This window comes from Perissodus microlepis, chromosome 9, assembly GCF_051167445.1.
Source record: "Perissodus microlepis isolate ML-2025 ecotype Zambia chromosome 9, ASM5116744v1, whole genome shotgun sequence".
Taxonomy (NCBI): domain Eukaryota; kingdom Metazoa; phylum Chordata; class Actinopteri; order Cichliformes; family Cichlidae; genus Perissodus; species Perissodus microlepis.
This window is the reverse complement of record NC_140469.1, coordinates 12,675,952-12,690,226: the sequence shown is the minus strand read 5'-3', so window position 1 is coordinate 12,690,226 and position 14,275 is coordinate 12,675,952. Positions and strand designations below refer to the sequence as shown.

Genomic DNA, 14,275 nt, shown 5'->3' with positions numbered 1-14,275 from the left:
GTTTATTTTTTCCCCCTGTCCCCATCATTCACAAATATGTTTAAATAAAGACAACTGAAAAGTTGTTTTTCAAGATAGTCTATATCTTTATTTACTATGACAACCATACCTAATGCCTAAGTCCACTCAATTACTTTTTACAATTTGAACAATTCAAGAAAAGAAAATACTGAGAAGAAAAAAAAAATTGAAATTGAATTAAATTAACAGAGGAAATCACTTCTTCTTCTTGGCAACATCATTTTCTTTGTTTCTTTCCTGGAAACCTGAACATTAGTGTTGCAACAAATAACACTAGAGCGCAAGTGGGTTTTAAGGAAAAGGGTGTTGTGTGTTTGTGTGCGTATTAAAGCATATCACTCTCGGGAAACCCAATCTGGAGTTTCGGGAGGTTGTACACATTTCTGACACGCGTTGAGCCATGTAACGACAAACGCGCTGCATCTTCGTCGTACACCGATAAACAGCCGCGTGGTTGAAATGTCTTTGCTTCGACGCTTTTTGTATGAATGTAGAAACTGCTCTTTTTTGTTACACCTGTGCTGTTCTCCTTTAATGTTCCCATTTTCACCTTCATCTGACAGTTTAATGCCTCGCTCTTTGCTCGACTGCTTCTCTGTAATGCTTTGTTCCCCTTGTAATTAAGTCCCTTGTGATATCTGGGCTAATGTTAATGCAGTCACAGAGCATCCCGCAGCCGGTGCTACTCTTTAAGTTTCATTACATATTTCGCTGCACTTTCATTCTGCAACAAATAAACATGAGACCGATGAGCCTGCGCATCTTCAAAATCTCAGCGACGAGGCACCGATGGTAGAGTTTTACTGTGAACAGGTTAAGTTTGCGGGAAATGATAAATACCGATACAGCTGAGGCTGATAACAACTGTGAGGGACTCCTTTCTGTTAAATAAAGGTAAGAGCGGTCACACTGGGAGGAAACGGTGATAAAAGCTCAACAGGTTCGACTGTGGCTCAGAAGCTTCGTCAGCATTTTGACTGATGACATCAAGCATAAACAAAAAGCTTCTTGGGTAATGGCATCACTACAGCAAACATTTCTGTAATATTTAAATATATTCAAAAATTTCAAATGAAGGCCAATCAAACATTACATCGCTTATTCTTTTAGACATTTCTACCATTAATATATAATATGGTTGACACGGTCAAATGGAATGCAATTAAGCACTAATGATTGGTTATTGCTGTCATGTAATTTGCTAGTCGTACTTTCTCTTGTCAAAGCTGCTGAATTATACACTCAAAAGCTGCTTTCTGTGAGGTTTTTTTTGGTTTGGAGGGTTGATAAACAGGGATCCACCTCCTGACTTGCTGATTGGTTCTTTTGTGAAGATCAAAGGATCCTATCGTGGGCTTGGTTGGGTTAAATAGGCTGATTGATAGGTTGCTGTGATTAACTGGATGCTGTCAAAGTTCCCCAAACAGACTCAGATCTGAGATCGGTTTCTCTGTTTATACTTGATTTTTTTTTTTGAGAAGAGAGAAGAGAAGAGAACAATTCAAGAAGACTTCACCGGTTTACATCACCTTAAGACTTATTCAAGTGGAAAATAATCCTTCAAAAGGAGAGAACCCCAAAGTGCAAAGCTACTAGAGCGGCACCAATGCAGCAGTGGTATTAAAAGTGGGACTTGCACTGAAGCGTTACTGACTTCAGGTGTCTCGTTACTGACTAATTTCTCAAAATGTATGATTATTCTTTTTATTTAGAGGAGATCTGTGCCTGGTGGGGAACCGTCTTCATCCTATCTGTTCCATTTGGAAGGCCGGCTGGTGGAGTTAGTAGCTTGGTGGCTTGGTTGTAGATTGGTGCCTGGCTCACTTGCGGGGTTGGTGGATGTGCTGGTTGATGTGCTGGGCAGGGGGAAGCTTGGGGACACCAGGCAGGGGCTTGTTGTGGGCCACCTGGGCAGCAGCTGGGGTGAAGTCCTTATCACCCTAAACATAAAACAGTAAATAAAAAACAGCAAATGAGGACAAAGTTGAACCAAAAAGAAAAGCTAAGCTACAAGGCTAGTAGTGTAAGGATAAAACAACATATACAATCTAAAGAAGACTGAAAAAATGTATGTGTGTGTATAGAACTCTGTTCATAACCAGGTTTGTGTACTTTATCCCTGCGTGAAATAATACAGTATGTGGACCTTTAAATCCTTTCCCACTGATCCCCCTGAAGATGCATGACAGGTACAGTATGGAGCACTCATCTGCTCTCCAGGTTTAATCTATTATTCCAAGAAAAATGCACATAAATAGCCTTGCTTCCTCTAAATCGGATCAAGTCACAGAATTTTAATCAGCAACTTAGAGGAGAATCACAGTTGGATTTCGTCCTCCTTTTGTTGTTATCCTCACTCCTTACTTCTCTATCTCTGCCAGCGTTTCGTTTCTCGCTCAGTTTGTCCCATTTCTTCTACCTGCTCCATCTGCTGTTGCCTTCTCTTTGTGCTTTGCTCTCTGAGCAATAAAACTGCACTTGCACACAGGCATGAGTGTGAATAGGAGATTTTATATACTGTACAGTTATATAGGTTGATGGTGGCTGGTGAGCTCGATTAAAGCTGTAAAACTAAGCACTCAAAGTAGGAATGAAAAGCACAGAGTTAACACATACAGTCCACTGCTGTGTGCGTGACTGACTGGATTACTGGCCATTTGAATTCTTGCATCTGAAATCTTTGAGTTTATTTAAGCTGGCAATTTGCTGATGCCTTCTCGTTCATCCAGATGTTACCATATGTGAGTGTTACGCCATCATATAAATAACAGCATAACACATGGTTCCTTGACAGCCTCATTTCTTAGGATGTCCACATGGACGGACTTATATAACCCTTTTAATCAACCCTCTGCAAACAAACACAGCCTGTCTTTCTGAGCTTCTTGCTGAACTTTACTCACCCACCCCATCCTCGCCTGACCCTAATCCGTTCTGCTTAATGTGTTGGGCTTTTTTTTTTCACCGCGCGTGTGGCTGTGCACTGGTTTTCCAGCAAGCTGGTGTTTGTGTGTAGGTGGGCGCACAAACAAAGTGTGCATGTGTGTACTTCTTTTATTTAAAGAAAATTCCAGAGTTGACTGGAGGGGATGTGGATGATATTAACCTCCAATTACCCTTCACTCTCTTCTGAAGCTCAAAGCTTTTTCCACGAATACCTCTGTCCTACTGCAGAGGTATAGGAGGGAATATAACAAATTAACTGTCTTATTGCAACACGCTGTGAAAAGAAGTGAGGGTGACTGGCATCTCTTAAAATGACAATGCCAAAAATCAACAAAAATGTAGCCTATTTTCAAATATTTAATCGAATTAAAAATTAAAATGTCTGTAATAAACATCATCAAGCCCAAAAGGCCTGTTCTCATGTTGGAGGACTTTACTAAGCTGCAGTATGCGAACGGACAAACCGTAAGACTTAAGGAACAATGTCCTTTAGACTGAGAGATCAAAGTGGAGATGTTTGGCCATAATGCATGGCACCACATCTCATGATAACCAAACAAAGCATATCAGTGCGAACCCTTTATGCCAACTATCAAGCACAGTGATCATTTGGAGGGGTGATGATTTGGGCTTGTTTTGGAGCCATATGACGTGGTCACCTTGCAGTCACTGGGTCACCTATAAACGTCTCTGTATACTAGGGCTGCACGATTAATCGTTAGAAAATCGCGATCTCGATTCATACTTATGTGCGATCTCATTTCCAAATGACAACGATTTAAAAAAAAAAAGACGACGACGATTGTACCGCATTTTGATCCGGGACGTAATCTGCATGAAAACAAGCGCTCACTCTTCCTGCTCAACAAATGACAAGGGCGGAGCCTTATACCACGTGATACAGAAGCTGTGCCGTGTGATGGTAAAATTAGCAGGGGAAAAAACAACGGAGAGCAGGTCAGGGATGACGAGAAAGTGACTGGAGAAAATCCGTCCCGGTCAACTACCCAAACATCAATAACGGGAACCTTATACAGCGCTTCCCTATACACGTCGAACTCCCGCAGGCACAAAGAAATTACGGAGGCTATTACTTATCACCTGACCAAAGATATGGCTCCCATCAACACTGTGCAAAACGAGGGATTTAGGAAAATGATCAACACCCTAGACAAACGCTACACAGTGCCGTCCCGCAACTATTTTTCTATTGTTGCACTACCTGCTCTATACACGCAGTGTCGAGCAACGGTGGAGACGGAATTTCAAGCAGTACAACATTTTGCGGCGACCACAAAACGTGAGACATTTGTTGTTTTTATGTTCAGTCTCAACTGTTACGAAGTTGATGTGCAGTTAATAAGTGCAATAAATATTTATATTGGAAAAGAAAATCGTGAGAGAATCGTGATCTCAATTCTAAGCCAAAAAAATCGTGATTCTCATTTTATGCAAAATCGTGCAGCCCTACTGTATACTGAAGTACACAGAGTATATTCTAGAGTCTGATGTGAGGCCATCTGTCCAAAAGCTGAAGGTCAAAACTGAGTCATGCACAGGACAATGATCCTTAGCCCAGGTGCAAATCTACAACAGAATGACTGAAAAAGAAAACAATCAAGGCGATGCAATGACCCAAGGAGGTCCAGACCTCATCATGATCTTAAGAGAGCTGTGCACAACTGAATGCCTGCAGATGTCAAAGACCAGAAGCAAAGTTCTTCAACAATGATTTCAGAGACTGATGGTCAGTCAGAAAACCATTATTTCAAGGTTTTCTTGCTAAAGTTGGTTCTGGAAGCTACTAAATTATTGGTGTAAACCTTATGTTTCAGGACTTTTGACAGTTTTTGGGGGGTGGTGAGGGGATGTGTGTACAGAAAAAGACTTTGTGGTGTGATCTGATTACAGGTAAGAAGAAGAAACAAAGTCTGAAAAAAAACTTACTCTGGGCGTTTAATAATTGCTAGACCTGTAATGGTATTTCTTCCTTTTTTTCTACTTTCTTCTTCAGCTAGTCTTTCTTTAGATGCTTTACTTCCTGGTAATAGTTCTATTATAAAAAAAAATGCATTTTAGAAACACATCAGCTACTGAATGAAAAATTGAAGGTACATAGCCAGAAGGCATATTTTTTTGTAGGCTAAAAAAAGGGGGGAAAAAACTCCCTGGAGACCACACACACACTGAAGTGTTTCACTTAACTCTTAAAAGGCTTTTCTGAGCCTTTGTGCACTGCTAGCCTCTGGGCTTGATGGCAGTGATAGGGGCAAATGGGAAGGCTAGAGGAGGATCGGGGGATAAATGGGATGCCTGCCACCTTCTGATATCACTGCAATCTTCCGCAAACAATCTGCCTGGTCTGACACACACACACAAAGCGGGGAATGAAGCCATCCAGCCAGTCAAGGACACTTTTCACACAGACACACGCACACATACAGTCAAAAAGAATTAAACACAAACAGCTATTCACAGACTTTGACCTGCTTTTCAAAGCAGCAGGTCAAGGCTGTAAAAGCCTAAACAGACTCTGGCACTGATGCAGTTAAAGCCATATGTGGTTAATACCCAGCATTTTGCAGTAAAGTGAACTACTAGTTAATGTGCAACTTGCAATTTCCAGTTTTGGTTGGGAGTGTGTCAGAGAAGCAGCTTCAACTCTGTGGTCTTTTTTGCAGAAGGTTTTGGTGCTGCACGGTGGCACCGCATTTTATTAAACCAGATTCATAAATTACAGATAAGCCACTTTTCCCTCATCTCATTTGGCACCAGTATTTTCTCGATTTTCTTTCCCTCCCCTGCTTTTTCTCCCATCTCTCTGTCTTGTTCTGCTGAGCCTCTATGGTCCCTGTAGAACCCCTGTCCCAGATATAAACCACATTATAATGCTTATTTCAACACCACTGGTGGTCTGTATAAATGTGTGTCTTACCTTTGTAACCACTCCAGACACAATCACAGGGGCCCTCGGTGGACTTTAAAGAAAAAAACAAAGGAGACAGAAAAGAGAAATTAGAAAGGACAATTACTTTCTTTCTTTTTTAAAAAAAACAAAAACAAAAAACAGGTCAATAGCACAGCTGTCTGCATATAGTTTATGTCAACATTTACACAAGTTTGCCTACATCAAATAAATAAGGAACATCCCAAAGGTGCCAAAAACCTACAACACCTACCCACCCACTTACCTACCCACACACACACATACTACACACCCCGGATGGACCTGCCAGCAGCTTAAATAGCTCCCATTCATTATGGCCAAACACTGAGGCTCACAGCTTCTAATGGAAAAGAAGAGGGGAAGGGAGGAGGGAGTAAGAAAACTAAACCCCTGAAAGAGAAAGAGAGCTAAAGTGAAGCCTGATGATGAAGATGAAGAAAAAAGATTTAGGGAGGAGGAGAAAAAGGAGAACAGAGAAAAGTGAGGACTGGGAGGAAAGAAAGGCGATGAGGGGTAAAGTACTGTAGAAGGAGGAGGAGAAAGAGGACAGAGAGACCCAGGGAGTGAAATACCTATATAATAACAAACTGTTAGAGGAGAGTAAAAGAGGATGAAGGAGAGAGGCAGGCGAGCGCTCACTCAGACATGGAGGGAAGGGATGGAGGCAGAGAAAAAGATGAGGAGGAGGAATGCGGAACCCAAGGTAAGTATCGACCTTGACATGACAAACGAGTGCCGTCTAATTTTACGGCATAGTCACCCCTCCGGCTAAAAGTGCAGTCAAGTTAGCCACCTTCAAAACTCCACTTAAGGACATTAACTATAGCAGCAAGCATGTCCAGCTTACAGCTTACCTCATTACCGCCTAATTTAGATTGAAAAAAGATGAAAAGTTTTGGATACACACTTCAAACTGCAGCCTCAGCAGTCAAAATACAAACATTTTCAACCCATCTGCTCCTTTCTATTTAAAAAAATATATATTTTTATGATTCGCGCACAACTTTTCCAATTAACACTTGCAGATTTCCAACACATCTGTGAAACATCGAATTTACCGATCTACATCTAGGCACTCATCTTAATGAGAAAATTCACACCTCGGTATTACATTAACGCCTAGATACGTCGAATATCATTGATTACGCCATGCTAGCCGCTTGTCAAAAAGCGAGGTTGAGAGGTTCTCTATTAGCAATTCAATTAACTGAAAACGTAGCACATTAGCACCGTAAGTGTTCCTTATTCTAATCAACACCAAGTTAGTTAGGTTTTTTAAGGCTAGCCGGGGAGCAGGTGGAGGGTAAATCAGCAAGTGAAGATGAAAAGGGGGAAAAAAGTGCTTTTCAGAAGATCATCTCAAACAGTTTATCCTGGATGTTAACTCTATTTATAGACGTAGAAATAAAAACATGTAACATATGCACAGGAGTTGTTTTAGCACTTCTGGCTCATCTGAGGCGACGGTCAGATGCAACACTTGGGTTGAAGTGAATAGCAATGCTCAGTTGGATATGTATTCATATAGTGACACAGTGTGGACTCATGCTGAGCTGTCTCTATTGTACTGAGTGTCCCTCTCCAATGTGCACTTTGAGGTGAAATCCTGAAATATTATACAACAGACAATAAAGTGAGAGATATTTAAAAAAAAATAGATTTAAGAGAAAGGTCAGTGCATAGAATTAAGGATATTGTTTCAAAGGGTGTCTCTTGCTCCTGGCATCAGGGCATCATAACAACAGAGAGCAGACAGATAAGACATGTCTAGACAAACTGGGAGTGGTGGTGGGGGGTTAAGCTGTAAAACAGTCAAGCATTTGGCTCCTTCAGGTCTTAAGAGTTTTGTTTTTGATCGGACTCAAAGAAAAATAAGCTTTTCGCTCAACTGGCTAAACACATAAAACTTTGTTTTTTTTCTCCTTGGGAGTACGCTCGCGTCTGGAATGTGGCTTTTTTCCTAGATCCTTGGCCAATATGTTGCTACCAGAACAGTTTAAATCCACCTCGGCACTTGTTTTCTGGGGATGGGACATGTTTTACCAAACGATATTCTTTCATTTGATGACGGCGGAGGTCTTCTCCAGTTTGGTTTGATCTGGTGAATGTTAAGGCAACACCGTACAAGTCAGATTACTTCAGCTTTTTTGTTTTGTTTTTTGGACCAACTCAAAGAGGCTTTAGCCAAATTCAAAGATAATTCATTAAAATTGTTAATATTGGTTTGATTTTCTCATGCACAACGTATATTTTAATCAAATGGTCATAAATAACAGGCAATGTAGACTCATCGCCTTTCCTGTAAGTGCGCCAACTGTGCTTACATCCGAAGTCATGCAACCCACCCAAATGTCAATTCCGAGTCGGGAAAAACCACGATCAAACCACGCGCTGACCCTTGGTGCCCTGTGAAGGGGAGTGTTGCCATTCTGGAAGAGACTGCTCCCTTCCAGATAGACATGTTGCATCAGAGCATAAAGGTGATCACAGGCAACAGCTCTGTATTGATTTTAAGCAACTCTCCCCTCTAATGGAACAAGCAGACCTAAACCGTGCCAACAAATGCCTCTCCCAGCCTCGGATCTCCTCACTGCAGGGCCAAGGGTTCCGATTTTTCCTGTAATTTGCAAGCTGTCCGCAGCCACTGCATAATCACCAGCTGCAGACAAACACTAATGACAGGTTTTAGTCACACTTGATAAACAGATAACAGTCATTCAGTTTAAGACTTATTAATCAGAGATTAGTAAAACCACACCATGGCAAGCCCTGAATCCTTGATCTAGATACCGCACAAAAGCATTATCCTTCAGATTAGACTACTGACACCTTTGTAATCTCCTCTATCTGCACGGGGAAGAGGAACGACAGGAGGGCAGAGAGAAGGAGAAATCAAAAGTGACAAAGACCTATTTTTTGGTTTTCTGTGCGCAGGAGGAATGCAGCTGCGTTCACAGGCAGAATGAGTCTGCAGGGGGCAGTAGAGAGCTGCGTGGGATCTTGGGGAGGCTTAGTGCCAGGAGAGGGGAAGAGTTAGAGGAAAGAGAGACAGGAACAGGGGAGGAAAAGAGTGACGGAGAGTCAGAAATCTCAACTGTTAAGTCAAATGTGCAATAATCCATCTGCGTGACGTTTTTCTTTAACCTTTTTATTTTTTTAAGCATTAAAGCCACTGCTACTTCTACCCCACCCATTTCTCTCTCTGCTTCAGCAGCGCAGGAAGTTTGTTGCCGTGGGCGAGGTGCTGGTTGCCATAGAAACTGATGCCTGTTGCCCATCTTCCCTCCTCTTCCCCCTTATCTCCCTCTCTCTCCTCTCAACTTTTCACCATGAGCTGTCAACCTACTGCACGTCTCACCACAGCTCCTGCATACAGTGTATGTGTGCAGCGACTGAGTCGATCTTTTTCTGAGTCTCTGGAACATATCCCCCTCTCACCACAACCTGCAGTGCAGCCGACACAAAGCCTGGCATGTAGTTTATAGACATTCAGCTCAGAGTCCCATCCAAAAGATGTGCAAGAAGTTCATAACGCACTGAGTGGCACTTTTTCCACCCCTATTAAACTTCTCTGCTTCTCTTACTCTTGTAATGTACATCACACTGTACCTGAATGTTTTACATAGTGGTTCCTGATGGCTTACGAGAACAACTTTCACACGATTATGGAGCAGGAAGCTCCAGCTCGGAGGCCAGCTTTTGCTTCCCCTTTCTGACCTTTTCCACTCGCTCCACCCCTTCTCCATCTCTTACCTGTCCTTTTTCCTATCTTCATACTGCCACAGCACCCCTTACCATACGATAAGCATCCCCTCCTATCCTAATCCTCTCCTCTCCATAATCCCAGCCACCTATTTCCTTCCTTGCTTCATCTGTCCATCTCAGCTAGATTGGGAGAGGCAGGTGTTCCCCCGACTAAAACGCTCCACTGGCTGCAACTAATACGAAATTTACCCAGTAGCCACCTGCTAGACGTCCATCAGCGTGACACAAAGAGGGACCGACAGAAGTGCGTGTGACCGAGAGCTGCACTGATTGTATTTAGTGAGTGCACTTACTCTGCCTCTCTTTTTGTAGATGTGCTGACAGGTAATCTTTAGATCACAACGAAGAACGTGCACCTGCGCTTGCGCAGTAAAAGACGAGAGCGGGCAGGGCAGGGTGAAGAAAATGCTCCATTTTCCTAATTAGTGCAAAAAGATGTGATCTTTCTACACTGTAAGCTCTGCAGGCAAATATCTGGAATTTGCCTGCAGATTCCAGATATTGTTGTTTGTGTATTTCTAACTGTGCAAGTCCTAAAGTCATGATGCGATGCAAGGAGATGATGCAGGACTAGATAAAGAATCATAAAGGATCCTTTGCACTGCACCGGTGACAAGCAGTTTGTTTTTATATACTCTCAAACAACATGACAAACTAAGGAAGTACATAGTTGTTAGGCTGGAATAGCGCCGATCACCATCTACAACATGTATAAAGCGCAGTCCGCATGCTTTTTTGTACTTGCGATAAATACTTGGCCTCAATTTTTAAACTTTAATGCCCTCTCTATTATTACCACCCGTCATCTTGGCAGAAAAGAGAAGACGGCAACAGGAAATGACTTACTGGTGCTGACAGGCTTGATGCTAGTCCTGCTTTGAATTACAGGAAAAGACTCAACCAACCAGCTTTGCAGATGAAGACCATGCAATATGTCATTTAGTGTGCGTACATGTGGAAAGTTGTGCACAGAAAATTTCCTGACAGTTGGCAATGTTCTTGAACCCTGCTCACTGCTGTGCACTGCCTGTCACTTCCCATTTACCACCTCTTATTAACACACACACGCACACACACAGATATGTGGTGAGAATATGCCACCTGTGCTGATACGCACACAGCTGACGTACCCTTGTGAATATTGAGGAGATATAGGAGAGTGTACAAGCACAGATTCAAAGACAGACACACGCAGCTACCCGGAAAATAAGGAGCAACTTGCAACGACGCCGTTGCAGAGCAGAGAGACCTCAGCACAAGCAATGCAATTCAAGCAACAAAAGACGAACATGCTAATGCGGAGACGGAACAATTATTGTCTCTCGCAAACAGAGCCAGCGTGATGTAAAACATTAAAACCGAGCCTGTTTATGGCAAAACAATAGCGACTGCTGAATAGGCTGTTCGAGTTAATGCTGTAATTATGCAGTAATTATGTTGTTTACTGAATTAGCTGGCGACAACACATGAAAAGTCTGCCGCGGAACTGCCGACTACAGCCTCGCGGAAAAGCGAAAGCCGCTAAATGCCTTGGTTGGCAATTTGCAGAGCGTGTTTGTGATTAGCAATTTACAAATCACCACAGTTAAAGGCTGCACACAGACTAACAGATATGTGTGTACTTAGGTTTTATTAAAAAAAACAAAAAACACATGATATGACAAAGCCTTTCACCACTGAAACACTGCACGATAGTTTCATCTTGAATCCCCGTGCAGCCCTTTAGTGTCTTATCATGCACTTTCGTCTTTCATTTTGCCTGCATAATGCTTAGTTTTTGCATATCTGTGCAAAAACTTAGCAGTCATTTCATCTCTGTATTTGTTTTGCCTGCCGCTTTGATAGTTATGCGTCACTGTGGCTGCGTCGCACATATCTGCTGCCATTTCCGTCTCTTTGTAGGTCTTTTGTGGTGGTTTTGATGGTCCTTTGATTGACTTTCTGTGGTTTACAGTCACCTCAAGAGATCCCTCTACCCGAGCGATGGCTCGACTGCTCGGGTCTTTCTCTAAAGCGAGCGCGTTACCTGCTGCTGATGTACTCCTCGCTGTCATCTTTCTGCGGTGGTTCTGGAGCAGGAGTTGGCTGGTGCTTCTGCACTATCCTCATACCGCCTGCCTTTACTGGAGCACACCCACACAGAGTAGACAGAACACGTATGCAGTGATTTGCCAGATCAGCTGAGAGAATTTATCCAAGGTCTCACTATCAAAACAGGACATTTTAATAGATTAAAAAAGCCACTTTAGCTGTGTTTGGAGAGTTAGGTGACTTGGGCCTTTTTACTTTATAGCCAGCGTTTGAAGAAGCAAAAATAAATGAATTTTAAGAATTTTGTTTAATGCTGACATAATCATGTCTGTGACTTGCACAGAGGTCGGTTGTAGCAGTTGCTGGACGACTGTTCTGTGGTTGTCCTTGATCTCGGACAGCCTCACACACTACAAGTTAATGTGTGTGTTGTGAGCTTCCCGCTGATAACAGGTTGGGTGCGAGGTGCACTGGTTATCTTACTGTGTTATCAGTCCTGCAGCTGCTGTGGCCCACTGCCCTGCCTGCTACTGCTTATGTCCACGTACACCTTTTCCCGTTTCTGTGCAGCCTACATGGCTGAAGCCTCGAGCCCATGGCCTCCACGTCACCGCCCGCCAATGAGCAGTTATTAGCGGCAAAATTGAAACTAAAACCTTTCTAAAGGGCCGGCGATCCTCACCAATCGCTACAATGTCAGCAATGTGATGTTGCAAGAGCCCACGCAAATCAGGAAGTAGGGGAATGTGCTAAAGACAATTACGGCAAATTATTCTAAACGCAATCTGGACACCACAGACGATTTATAGTCTAAGGCATCTGCCAGTGTAAGGGTTGCATAAGTATTAATCATCACCATCATGTGATGAATCTCTCCTTTTTTTGATCTGAGACATTGCACAAACAAAAGGCCTTCAGATTCATAACAGGCTTAAAAAAACACCCCCAGCACCACAGCACAGGGAGCTTTACCTGCAGGGAGATGACCGCCTTTGGTTTCGATTTTCTCCTTCGGCGGCGATGACATGCTGCCTGCTCAGATGTGGGGGTCTGCTGCGGAAACCGAGCTGAGCCTCAATTTTAAAGCTGTTCCCGCTTTATTCTGCCTGAAAATGTGGACTACACTCAAGTCTGGATCGTCAACGTGGCTTTTTCCTGAGCATTGTTTGGAAGAGATGCGTGGTGACGTCGTGCGGAGCCGTAAAAAGCGCGGTGACGTCAGTCGTAAAAATCTCAACTAAGGTATTCGGGTTGTTAAAAGATTTACCAGATCATTATTATTATTATTATTATTATTATTATTATTATTATTATTATTATTTCTGGTAATGTATGTCTGATTTATTTGAGCAATAAATCCCAGTTACGAAAGCAGAGCTATCAGTAAAGTACCGCACATCATTAGGAAGGTCTTTGTGAGTAAACATGACATAGATCTAATTGAGCTCATGATTTAATCTCTGCCCTCATTACTGCGCAAATGTTGTAAAAGCACTAAGCGTCCAGGCTACACAAATAAATGAAACAAAATGAGTATCTATAGTAGATCTCCACCTACACAGCCTCTAATGCAGTGTAAGCAGTCATCGCCTATAATGAAGCAGCCTGTTTTCATTTCTCACCAATAAACTGTGATGCTGAAGCAACGATCAGCGTGCAACTGCTTCAGCTTGCTTGTATGTCTGCCTGCATGTTTGTTAGCGGCCGAGCGTCCACAGTTTCTATATCAGATTTTTGTGACGGTAGATACCAAAAACAGCTTGAGCTGTTTGGTCAAGTTGAATGTCACACCAAATGTGAAAAATCAGTAAAAACGTTACATTACCCACAATGTCTTAAAACTTCACAACAGTGCCAAGGCTTTTTCCAATACAACACCCTACAATGTCACAATGATGCCATAAAATTTATCAAAATCCCACATGGCAGTAATATATCTTAAAATCTTGCAGCTTATAGAAATGAAAGATTTCAGCCAGGCCTGCTCCAGTCATATGGGTGAAGATTAAAAAAAAAAAAAAAAATACACCATTTTATTATGTAAAGCTTCAAGGTCATAGGCCAAAGGTCAGAAATCAGGGTGACGTTATAAAAGGCAGCTGACGTCAGCATGTTGTAATAAAAATGTCATAAAACATCAACGTTTTAGTATAACCCTTGCCCTTTTTGGGGGGTGGGGTGTATGCAGAGTAGAATTAAGGTTTTCATTCAGTTGTCTGTTGTATAACGGAGTAAATACTAAAACATAATAAAATAAAATAAATCAAGGAGGAAAGTTGCAAATATCCATCTGCTTCTGGTTTGTGGTGTTTGGGTGGTTGCCCATCTGTTAATTTACAGTCATCGTGAAATTATAAGCATCAAGGTTAAAATAAAAATAAATAAATACAGCATTGTGGATTGTGGGATTTATCTGAGAAGTGATGAGTTCAGTAAATGCAAATGAATTTTACATGCAAATTCACATGATTACAGTGTGGGTGTGAGAGGGAGAGAGAGAGGGAGTGGTCACAGTGATGCATGCAGGCCAATCATCAAGCTAATGGCATAATTGCCGTGTCAAGT

General features: G+C 42.3%; 1 protein-coding gene across 1 annotated transcript; it reads right to left on the bottom strand.

Annotated features, from left to right (window-relative positions):
• Positions 1-62: 62 nt before the first annotated feature.
• Positions 63-12,901, bottom strand: dap (death-associated protein). Its single transcript, XM_084939069.1, has 4 exons — positions 12,683-12,901; positions 11,706-11,802; positions 5,903-5,945; positions 63-1,961 (listed from the first exon to the last, which is right to left on the bottom strand). The coding sequence occupies exons 1-4, from the start codon at positions 12,735-12,737 to the stop codon at positions 1,842-1,844; spliced, it is 315 nt and encodes a 104-aa protein (XP_084795195.1). The 5' UTR covers positions 12,738-12,901; the 3' UTR covers positions 63-1,841.
• Between the last annotated feature and the right edge of the window lie 1,374 nt (positions 12,902-14,275).

Excerpts from the sequence above, each read along its gene's own strand:
- dap (XM_084939069.1), bottom strand. The coding sequence starts at position 12,737 with ATGTCATCGCCGCCGAAGGAGAAAATCGAAACCAAAGGCGGTCATCTC. Across the intron at positions 11,803-12,682 it reads AGGCGGTCATCTCCCTGCAG|TAAAGGCAGGCGGTATGAGG; the intron begins GTAAAGCTCCCT and ends GGTGTGCTCCAG. Across the intron at positions 1,962-5,902 it reads TGTCTGGAGTGGTTACAAAG|GGTGATAAGGACTTCACCCC; the intron begins GTAAGACACACA and ends TTTTATGTTTAG.